Here is a 10,964-nt window from a genome sequence, read left to right as displayed (position 1 = left end):
ACCTTGGAGTCTTGAGCAGCCATCAATTATGCTCACAGTTTGACCTAGCAAATTTTTCACCCCCCCCCCCTCCCCCCCCCCCCCCCCCCCCCCCTCCCCCACGCAACACATGTAATGTACAGTCTATTATACATATATTCTACCATTCAATTGAAACCTCGTGGAGTGTTTGGGTTGGTGATATCGCGATTCTCGAGCCAGTTCGCAAGTGCTTGACTTCGAGGCACAGAAGTTCCCGACGCCGTAACTCGATGAGAAAATGAACCTGTTGACCTGGTCCTAATTTAACGTGCAGATTTAAGCGCTCCGCCGCGTTAGATTCTCTGCGGCGATGCATTTGATGGGTCCTTTTTACCTTGACCTAAATTGCGATAAGTCAAAGCAGAAATGTAACGAGTTACGAAAGATAATCTATGGTAACTCCATGTTTGTACAATTTTACGAGTTATCTGGATACAGTGGCAACCGTTTCGCTTGTGCGTGTCAAACTGCATATTCTGTAAATTCACCATAATCATTTTGTTATTAACAATTATCGAGTGAGTATACGCGATAATTGCTACGGGAAAATGGAGCCGCCGGAGTGAAGGAGTCAGCGTGACCCACATATTATAGAATCTTGCAGCTCTCATCTCAACGACGCCATAAAGTCAGTGCTAGACTTTGATTATGCAAGACTTTACATTCCGGTACCAAAGTACGACCTACCACAGTAGCAGACACGACATATTCAACTGCAACACTTTGATAAGGCGACTTTAGTTTATACCTGCATAAGTAAAGACTAAGTAATCAATCATCGGGTTTCAGTCTACCTGGAAAAAGGCGAGTATAACATAATCGTGGTGGACTGGGGAGTCCTGGCAAACAGTACGTGTTACGTCCACGCAGCCAGGGCTGTTTGCAAAGTTGGAGACATGGTTGGGCGACTTCTGGACCAGCTAATCCTCTCCGGAGTGTCCTTGACCTCAATTCACATAATCGGTTTCAGCCTCGGTGCTCACGTCGCCGGCTTTGCTGGCAAAAACGTTAAGCTAGGTGTCATCGAAAGAATCACAGGTACACAAAATAGTCTGATTCTTAAACATTCACAAATTCTTGATTACACCCCTTGTGTGGTAAAAATTTCCGAATCCCATGTTGTCGGGATATCACGAAAATCGAATTATTCTTCCACTACATACGGATATAAATGCGTCCAATCAATTCGTGTATTACAGTTCTGAAATTTTTCAAAGAGATGCTCGAGGAATACAAAATTCTCTCAAACAACACAATAGATTTTCGGAGCTGGCTCAGGTGCCAGGGCACTTAATAACACCAACATATTTTTGGTTTCTTTTTCTGCTCAGTAAACTGAGAAATAGATATACGCAAGTAATCCATAATCTGGGTTAATTAGGCTTTCAGACAAGGTGACAGAACGGAAAGATATGCGAAAATGAAATTGTCAAGAATGGTACCCAAGCAAACTTGGTGGATGTGAAGCTAAGATTGCTTTCTTCTTTTTACGTAACTAGATGTCTTCGTTCTCTAAAGAGAAGGCAGTAGAAGTATTGATCACTGAACGAAGCAGTAAAACTTCACATCCAAACCATACCTATCTACAAACTCCACGACGGTATATTAAATTTCCAATTATTTCCGTTCCCGTGTCCTTGATAAAAGATGTCTGCCAACCTCATGTTTTCTTTCAACATCTTGAACGCGCCGGCTCAATTAACCAACCCACCGAAGATGATCTCTATCTCTGAGTGAGTCTGAGGTATTGTGTGGTTGACCCAGCCGTGCGGTCAGACTCTTTCGCACCCGTTCCGTTGGACGAAAGCTTTCTCTTCTTGCGGGAGTTAATTAAAAGTTGATAAATCTCGTTAACGAACGCTACCAGGTTTGGACCCGGCTTTACCGATGTTTATCTCAAAGGGTTCTGCCAAACGATTACATCAAACTGACGCTGTGTATGTAGACATCATTCACACGTGTGCGGGGACTCTTGGCATCAAGAGCCACATTGGACATGCTGACTTTTACCCCAACGGTGGATCGGAACAATCAGGATGTTCCAACGGTAAGAACAAGAAAATGTCGTAAACAATTATGCCGCTTGATTTTCACCCTTCTACAAATTATCAACTTTGGACGAAGTTTTGTTACAAATGACTCGTAACACGATTATGCAAATAAATCTTGTGGCTGTGAGGTAAGCGTAGGCTTATTATTGAAAGTTTCTTGCAAATTCCCCCTATACATTGACTAATTATTTTAAGAAATTAAGAATCATCAATGCGTTTTATTTACAGTGTTGTGTTCACATGGTCGTGCTCCCATTTACTACTTTGAATCTATTCGTCGACCAACTGCGTTCAAAGCAGTTCGCTGCGATTCGTGGAATCATTTTTCACGTGGTGACTGTGACTCGAATCCCCACGCATTGATGGGCGATGCCAGCGATATTAGGTTTGTTTAATCTTATGACTAGAAACTACCTGCGCAAAGTATGCTTTGCATATCATGTCAAGCCCACAATACTTTGGAGAATGCTCAATAGAGAGTCAAAAGAATAATGAAAGAACAATCAGAAATCTGCTTTCCTCGAAATTATTACAGAAATCGAGGCACATTTTACCTGAGAACATCGAACGTTACACCTCACTGCCTAGATATTCAGAACCGCAAAACCTAGTCAGAGTCTACGAAGCAGTACCGATTACTTCGCAATTTCGACCATCGAACTTTCACAACTGACCGGTAGCAGCCCTGTATACAGATTTTTACCACAAAAAGCAGATTCGTTAAATCGTGAAAATCACAAAGCTCTCAACGGTTACCTAAAAACGGTAAAATCATATTCGGTATCATGCTCGTAATAGGCATACGAAACCCTTTCATGTGCAAGCTCCCCCAGCCTGTGCACTTCGCTGATCCAACTGGTAGACCAGCAAAGTGGTCGCCATGGCCTTTGTTACGTGGGACACTATACGTCAAAACGACCCTTGACGTTTGGCAAACAGCCGCGAAGGTACGATAAACCGGAATAATCGATATTACTAATGGTACGATCATTAAATTACTGATTACGTTGTACGTATAATACATTATATAAGCCTACGCATATCTCGACATTGTTAGACCAGGTAGTTACAAGCCTAACTGATTATCTTTCAACGGCTTTCTACAGAACGTAATTTCGAAACCATTGTGCTTTTGAGTGCTAAAAAAGTATCGTGCGCACTCGACATCTTCGATACTCCAGAGTCGGTTTTTTGAGCATGAGCCTCGTAATCGTCGTCTAGGATACGAGGGGTAAGCATGTTAATTCAGTAAAGGTGGTAAACGGTAAATGATGTAATCGTTAGCTGGAAGCACAGCTAATAATCAGCGCTGCCGAAGACGAATCGCAGCCAGCGAGTCTCTCCCGAGGTGTTGCGTTCAAACGAGCCACTGACGTCGACCGCTGTTTTGTATCTACGCAGATCAATACTTCAGTTCTCGAAGCTTGGCGCCACCGGACCCACCAGACTCTGATCCAAAATAGAACTTTATCTGACGAACTTGACGTGAGCGTGAGAGCGAACTGGACGAGCAAGGAACCCTCTTCAAGAACATTTTCAGGACTATATCCTGTCAGCATTCGTCAGGTTAGTGGCACGCGCTGACATCGATGTTCCTCGAAATTTAACACTCCATTTTGTTCGCTAGTAGTGTATACACGCAGAAATGGGACATTTTTTTTCTCAGTAGAAACAACTGGTGCAACAAGTCAGATATAAAAATTGCCCACAACACCATTACATAGTATTTCTGAAAATTCATTACACTTGCAAATTAAGCTAAAGACTCTCGTTACCCCTATAAATACGATTTGATTTATTATTGGAACTCAGTATCGGGTAGATCGATTATCTTCAAACGATACGTTCGGCACCATATCGTTCAAAGAGGGCAGAGGGTAACATATGTGATGTTGATCGGAAAGATTGTGTGTTTTAATTCTCAGGACACCGTTACAAGGACAATATCCGTGTATTCCTATTACAATTATTGATTCGGGCAGAAAGTCGAGCATGAGATCAATATCGGTTTGCTCTAAGCAATGAACACACGTTGAACACATGTTCAACCGAGAAATAAGGAGCAGTTTAATCTGGAAGAATCGTTTATTAAAAAATGTCATTAATCGAACTAACGCACAATGGAAAAGCTCATTATTCAGAACGCTAAAGTTATTAACGCATAAGGAAATATGATGGAAAAATTTTTTATTATACAATGTTAGAACGACTTTCAAGGACTTGGCTTGTCGAATTATGAACATGTTTTCTGTGTCACGATTTACTAACTGAATTTTCGACAATCCTAAGGATCGTTAAAGTCACGTTACTATAACTTCAACTTCATTATCATTTATGATATTTGACTCTTTTATTCACTCAATTACTACCCGCAGTACCAAATTAGTAACATTTAAATTGAATAAAATGATATTCACTGGAATCAATCATTACAATTGATTTTACTTCCAGCTAGGCATGAATTCGAATATGCATCACGTCATTTTACTGCTTTCGGCAGTTGTCCTGAGCAGTGCATCGATGCAATACATGCCACCTCTCAAGGTAGATGAAAATTTATTCACTTTAAGATTATTTCGCGTTACGTACTTACTTATGAAACATAAGTGGCGAAACTCCTTGGTAATTTCAACACACTTTTAAAGTTTTCTGTACACCGCATTGCGGATCTAATTCTATAAAAAATTTCCGTTTTAAAACAGCAAGAACATTTATTCACCGACATCCTTCTTCGAGAATTGGTGGACCGTATGGGTAACGAATTTGTCGACGTTCCCGAGAACTACATGGATTTCCCTTACGATTCGCGGTTGCAAAACGAGTATGAAAAAGTGAAAGAAATTCCGGCGGACATTTCACTCGATTATGAGGGTATTGACACCCCAAACCCGAACCCCAGCATCCGTGATCAGGAATATCTGCAACATAGCTCATTATGGAGTCACCAACGTCTGAACAATAACAACGGTAATGACAGGCACAGGATTCAAGCTGCCGGTTTGAAGGGTATTAAGGACGAAAAAACTGAGACCAATTTGCCCGCCTATTGCACTCCACCAAACCCCTGTCCCATTGGCTATACAAGTAAGTCAAAATCGATGTTTAGATGGTTCTATAATATTTAGATTCCTACTTAGTGTTTTCCGATATGGTACTTAAATTTTTTACTTGACGGTCAAATTTCAAGAATTATATTATTAATCAAATAGATGTTACAGCCCGTTTAAGGAAGTAATGTTTCACACACAGGTGTCGATCATTGCATAACAAATTTTGAAAATACCGCTGCATTCAGTCGTGATTACCAGAGTGCTCAAGACTGTATGTGCGACAAGGAACACATGGTGGATTGCACCAGTGGATCAGAGAATAACGACGGCCTTTCAAACATGCACATCTCGAATTCAGATTTCGACCAAATTGTCGAACAGTTCCAAGTACTTATTTCTATTCTGTATTGCTATGAAAATATGGAATTACCGATTTCTTTCATTTTTTATCACAGTTTGAACAGTAGAAGAACGGTCTTTTTCTCCATATCTCACTTTTCCTGACTGTGCATAATTTTTGTTGCAGCATGAAAATCCTTTCTTCCAAGGGGAGAAGCTGCCTATTGCGGCTAAGAAAGGCATTAACGTTGGTTATTAATTAATTAATAAAAACGTTATCCTCGATCCTCGTTTTCCTGAGGAAAAATTATTATCACTAGATAAAATATTTTGAACGATTTATTATTACACATACATGTGCATTGAATGGTAGATGGTGTAACACTATCGAAAGAATTAAGATAAATCCGGTAAACGCGTGCAAACATTCGGACACAATTTTATCGCGAAAGAATCATTTTGCTGTTGGAACGGAAATATTTAATTCTAACGCGAAAGAAGCACACAATATTCAGAATCCAACATTTCATCTCGCTGGATTATGTTACTCTAAATAAATTTCCTGACATAAATTATATACTTTTATGGAAATAGATTATTATAAAGAAGAAGAGTACTGATTTATCAATAGAATATATTTTATTACGTTTCTCAATCGCATTTTATTTTGATATCGAGTATTACAGCTAATGTATTTTTATTTCCCAAGTTGAGAAAATATATATTTTAAAACAGTTGACACACCTGCGTCATCTTCCGTGTATTCGACTTTAATTTCTCTCGTACAACCTGTTCTACTGAAGAAAAAGTACAATAATCCACGCGATTTTATAATAAATAATCACAGATTTATTCCATTGATTGTAATGTACAAAAATTTATTCTATGATTAACAACTTGGCCACAATAGCCTCTGGCTATGGGCATATTACTGTTTTCTAAAACTCTTTAAAATTGGATGTATATTTGTTAAAGCATCTTGTAATTCCGCACGACTCTTGGCACCTGAAAGTATAGTAAAGGACTTTTTATCAACAGTTTATTTGTGAATATGTTTATGATTCGCTGATCGATGCCTTGTAATGCTTGTTGCGTAAAGCTAATACGTAAATTAACCGTTTTTAGGAAAAATTAAAAACTATATAAGAACGGGCTTGCAAGTAAAATGCTTTGTCTACTATAGTAATGATGCAATGTTGAAATTCAAGCATACCCACCAGTTAGTACAATCTTCCCATTGACAAATATCAAGAGTACAACTCTTGGCAAGACCATGCGATAAACCAAACCAGGGAATAGCTCTGGTTCGTAACTAGAAAACTGTCCGTGCATGTGATTTAAGTTTTCCAACTTGATGGGAAACTTCAAGTCGCACGTTGCAACAATATTATGAACTTTGAAGTTCATGAACTTTACCTAAAATATTGATGGCACACTGTTCAGTACAAAAAATAGACAAATCTTACATTCCAGTGTTCAGTGAATAAAACCTCATTATTACAAATTTAACGTAACCTGCTTCAAACGAAAAGATCATTCTGAAGAGGAAAAGTATTCCAATTCTGCAAGCCCATTAGATTCTGTATGATTGAACATTTGATGTAATAAGCAGTTGCACTGTGATCGGTTCATAGAAAAATTTTCGCGCATACTTAAAACAAAATACTTACAGCAAATCCTAATTTCTGTATTATTCTGGCAAACTTTCTGGCTGCTAGATATGAATCTTCTTCACACCGTGCTCCAGTGCAAACCAATTTACCAGATCTAAATATAAGAGCTGTTGTTTTTGGTTCTCGTATTCGCATGATCAGCCCGGTGAAACGTGCAGGGTTGTATTCCGAATTTCTCGTTCTAGTATTTATATACATGAGTTTTAATTCCATTCCTAAATTAACTGTTGATACTATATTTCTGTGAACAAAGAACAACGAATGCAATGTTGATTATTCAATCTCATTATGGGAGTGAAAAACTTGGAAAAAAGTTTAAAAGTACCATTAATATTATGTATAAAAAACAAGTATACACAAGTATACATAGTTTGTGTATAACAAACCGAAGAAGATAGTTGCATGAACACCTAGTCACGTCAGGTGAATGAAACTCGGTTCGTTTTGTATCTGCTGCTAGTTTAACTAACTATTTCAATCAATGCTAAATAAGTATAGTACAAATTTTCGGTGCATTACAGAATTCTAATTTGCAAATTGAAAGATCGTATTATCGAATACGAAAAAATGTATGAACTAACCAGGTGGTACGATATACTCACTGCAAACGCGGTTGAAGTACCTCCTTTTTACTAAAGGCAGGTAGCATGGGATTCATTGCTGACTGTGGATTAACATTTTGAGACGTACTCGGCCGTGGAACGTTCGTCTACACCAGAAAAATTGACCGATAATAAACAAACAAGTGTCAAAAGGTAACCTGTAGGAAACATATTTGGACACTTACCGAAAGCGGAGGCGCCATAGAGGCGTCATCCGTGACATTTTTAGCTGGATTGTTTAACAGTTTTTTCAACTCATTGTCAGTTTGAGTTGCAGAACTCATTTTATGTCAAATTAAGAACTCAACATCCGCAGTCCGCGACGGACAGTTTACACTACAACACCACACGTTGTCACCCGATCGAACGAACCTAACCTTGCATCGCTCATGCCATCTAAGGCGTTGCCATGGATACTTCGTGATTCTTTACGCGTGGTCCGCAACGGATCTTTTTAAGCTCATATAATGTACGAACACTTCTGCCGTAGACGAAACCGATCATAGACGCGACACCCTATGGTCAATCGGACCCTACGTGAAGAATCATGAAGGCGCGTCGTTATTTGATTATTTGATAAGTTGTCATAAGGGTTGCCCGTAGCAACGATAGTACCGTAACGTTTGCTCAAGTATTTCAGACTGACCAAACGATTAATGACAATTATTGTCCCGAGGTGAAGTTCGGAACACCGACACTTTCGTACATATTTCATATTTATTCAGCAGCGAAAAGTATCACGAACGAATAATATGACTACTGCCCATTCCACTGCCGATTCAAATGTTAATGTTATAATATTTGACGCTTCAAAAAATGAGCGGAGGTTGAACGAGGAATTTAAAGTTCTTCAGAGAAAGTTGAAACCGAAATGGAAGTTTATAGAGTGAGTTGAGAACAATTTCATTACACTGCAATATAGTTGATTATATGTACCTAAACATTTTCAATCTTGTCTGAATACAGTAAATCGGAAACAAATCAGATCGGCTCTAGGAAAAAAAGCATTCAACGGTGTTAAAATTGTTTGTAGAAACAACGACGTCCTATCGCAAGAATCGCTAACTACTGGCAAGGTCTTAGTATTGCCAGGCCCTCGCAGCAAATTCACCGAACTCGAAATGAACGCTATCAGAACGTTCATAAATTCTGGAGGAAACGTATTGGTCATGCTTGGCGAAGGTGGGGAAAATAAATTCAATACGAATATCAACTTTTTGTTGGAGGAATTTGGAATTATGGTGAATAATGGTGAGGCGCAAATTTGAATTGATACAGTTTTGTAAATCACATATCTAGCAGTTAAAACTACATTTATAGGCAATCATATTTGAAATAATCATAATTGTCGTCTCATGTGAAGTAATTTCACTAACTTATTGTTTATTTGCTTCTATAATGAATGTATAATTAATTCCATTTACCCTTTCTTCATATGAAGATTTGCAAATGTAGAGAAATTTTATACAATACTTTTAGATGATAAAAAAAATATTTTTTTTTAGCCGTAACAGTATCAGCTAACAGTCCGTATTATGCTCCGTTTCAGAGTATAAATTATAAATCGTTATTTAGACACAGTCAGAAAATATTCTAATATATTATGTCCATACGCAAGAAAGTATAGTGACATTAATTGTAATCGCTAAGATATCATACGAAAATTGTCCTCCTAGATAAAAGGAGGGCCATTAAAGAAGAACCCAAGAACGAATACAATTTGAAATGTTCAAAAAATTTTCAGATAGTGTGGTCAGAATGAATTACAGTCAAACATTTCATCCGAAGGAATGTGTCATATCAGAAGGATTGTCAAATAAATCAGTTTTCGTGAAAAATCGCGACGAGTACACGTGAGTAATAAAGACGTCATACTACAATAACTCTTGGCTTTAAAATTGAACCACTTTCCGTATCATACAGCTATACTGACTTTAATTGCAATGATTATAATTAATCGAATATTCAGAGGTTTGAAGTACTTGTATCCATACGGGGCAACTTTGAATGTAGTACAACCATCCAGTGTGACTCTATCGAGTGGGGCAGTTGCTATACCAACAAATAGACCAATTTGTGCTTACTACTCGTCAAAATCGAACGGCGGTAAATTGGTTGTCTTGGGCTCGTCGAGAATGCTGACGGACAGTTACATAGAGAAAGAAAGAAATGACCAATTTAGGGAAATGTTGTTTGAATTCTTTAGTTCTGACGAAGTAACTGTGAAACACACGCAACCCGATGATATTGATGTGAGACTCTCCTGTTTACTCGCGATCTGAATTTATTCATCATCAAAACTTACACATAATGAAAATGATTTTTACAGTATTGGGAGTACAATTTTGTTCCGGATACAACTCAGCAAGCGGACATCCCAAAAGTTTGCACCCAAGAATTAGACAACATTGAAATACCACGAGAATACACCAAGTTGTTCAAACAACACTTTTACTCCATACATTTGAATATGATTCCTGCATGTATCAAGGCATATGAAGTTTTAGGGGTGAAAAAGCAGCCGTTGACGTTAATTACCCCCCAGTTCGAGACCCCTTTACCACCAACACAGGCATCGGTGAGACATTGGCTGAAATATTACGTTGATAACTGATCTAAAGAAGTCAGAGAATCCTAACTAATTTATTTCAACTGATCCAAATATCAGAATACATCCTGCTGATGTTTTCTGAATATCGATTGAAAATGCTTGATCCACAGGTCTTCCCACCGAGTTTTCAAGAACTTCCACCACCAGCTTTAGAATTGTATGACTTAGACGAAGCCTTCAGTTCTGATTTGCTAAAATTATCTCAACTTTCCAATAAATACTTGGCTAATAAAAATCAATCAAATGAAATGGAGTTGGACTACTATATAAGAGAATTTGGAGGAATAATACGAATACCTAATGCAGAATCGTGTACGGCTAAAGAAGTGTTGAACAATATTTTCCAAAAATTAGCTAATTTCAAAAAAGTACATACTTAATTATTTAACCAATTATCAATACAATCAACAAACAATTACCGTGTATATACATTGCAATAAAATCTCAACAATACACTTATAAATATAAGCTACTAATAATTCAATTATCTTAAATACTTTCGTTCGTACCAGATATTGTTTCCATATTTTCAATTTCGAAAACAGAGGAATTGTTTTTGTGTGCCACCTAGGTGACGAAGTGGGAACTCATGCAGACGTATCATTTAGTGTGAGTGC

At 38.1% G+C, this 10,964-nt stretch overlaps 3 protein-coding genes across 4 annotated transcripts; 2 read left to right on the top strand and 1 right to left on the bottom strand.

The window, feature by feature from the left end:
* The first annotated feature begins 2,002 nt into the window (after positions 1–2,002).
* 7B2 (Secretogranin_V domain-containing protein 7B2) lies at positions 2,003–6,200 on the top strand. 2 transcript variants are annotated; one of them, XM_046618776.1, is made up of 6 exons: positions 2,003–2,068; positions 3,357–3,638; positions 4,524–4,616; positions 4,775–5,156; positions 5,322–5,509; positions 5,649–6,200. In XM_046618776.1, the coding sequence occupies exons 1-6, from the start codon at positions 2,018–2,020 to the stop codon at positions 5,718–5,720; spliced, it is 1,068 nt and encodes a 355-aa protein (XP_046474732.1). In that variant the 5' UTR covers positions 2,003–2,017; the 3' UTR covers positions 5,721–6,200. The 2 variants fall into 2 exon arrangements, with proteins under 2 accessions (XP_046474732.1, XP_046474731.1); XM_046618775.1 differs by lacking the exon at positions 2,003–2,068 and adding an exon at positions 2,843–3,019.
* Trf (TBP-related factor) lies at positions 5,800–8,061 on the bottom strand. Its single transcript, XM_046618798.2, has 5 exons — positions 7,922–8,061; positions 7,737–7,843; positions 7,132–7,375; positions 6,679–6,877; positions 5,800–6,466 (listed from the first exon to the last, which is right to left on the bottom strand). The coding sequence occupies exons 1-5, from the start codon at positions 8,018–8,020 to the stop codon at positions 6,390–6,392; spliced, it is 726 nt and encodes a 241-aa protein (XP_046474754.1). The 5' UTR covers positions 8,021–8,061; the 3' UTR covers positions 5,800–6,389.
* Positions 7,341–10,795, top strand: IFT52 (intraflagellar transport 52). The gene is made up of 7 exons (XM_046618770.2): positions 7,341–7,889; positions 8,462–8,622; positions 8,770–8,987; positions 9,481–9,589; positions 9,706–9,988; positions 10,066–10,314; positions 10,458–10,795. The coding sequence occupies exons 2-7, from the start codon at positions 8,489–8,491 to the stop codon at positions 10,725–10,727; spliced, it is 1,263 nt and encodes a 420-aa protein (XP_046474726.1). The 5' UTR covers positions 7,341–7,889; positions 8,462–8,488; the 3' UTR covers positions 10,728–10,795.
* The last annotated feature ends 169 nt before the right edge of the window (positions 10,796–10,964 follow it).

This window comes from Neodiprion pinetum, chromosome 3 (assembly GCF_021155775.2).
Source record: "Neodiprion pinetum isolate iyNeoPine1 chromosome 3, iyNeoPine1.2, whole genome shotgun sequence".
Taxonomy (NCBI): Eukaryota; Metazoa; Arthropoda; class Insecta; order Hymenoptera; family Diprionidae; genus Neodiprion; species Neodiprion pinetum.
This window is presented reverse-complemented; position numbering and strand designations above follow the sequence as displayed.

Excerpts from the sequence above, each read along its gene's own strand:
- 7B2 (XM_046618775.1), top strand. The coding sequence starts at position 2,858 with ATGCTCGTAATAGGCATACGAAACCCTTTCATGTGCAAGCTCCCCCAG. Across the intron at positions 4,617-4,774 it reads AATACATGCCACCTCTCAAG|CAAGAACATTTATTCACCGA; the intron begins GTAGATGAAAAT and ends GTTTTAAAACAG. Across the intron at positions 5,157-5,321 it reads CTGTCCCATTGGCTATACAA|GTGTCGATCATTGCATAACA; the intron begins GTAAGTCAAAAT and ends TTTCACACACAG.
- Trf (XM_046618798.2), bottom strand. The coding sequence starts at position 8,020 with ATGAGTTCTGCAACTCAAACTGACAATGAGTTGAAAAAACTGTTAAAC. Across the intron at positions 7,844-7,921 it reads CTATGGCGCCTCCGCTTTCG|ACGAACGTTCCACGGCCGAG; the intron begins GTAAGTGTCCAA and ends TTTCTGGTGTAG. Across the intron at positions 6,467-6,678 it reads TGGGAAGATTGTACTAACTG|GTGCCAAGAGTCGTGCGGAA; the intron begins GTGGGTATGCTT and ends CTATACTTTCAG.
- IFT52 (XM_046618770.2), top strand. The coding sequence starts at position 8,489 with ATGACTACTGCCCATTCCACTGCCGATTCAAATGTTAATGTTATAATA. Across the intron at positions 8,988-9,480 it reads TGGAATTATGGTGAATAATG|ATAGTGTGGTCAGAATGAAT; the intron begins GTGAGGCGCAAA and ends AAAAATTTTCAG. Across the intron at positions 9,590-9,705 it reads AAAAATCGCGACGAGTACAC|AGGTTTGAAGTACTTGTATC; the intron begins GTGAGTAATAAA and ends TCGAATATTCAG.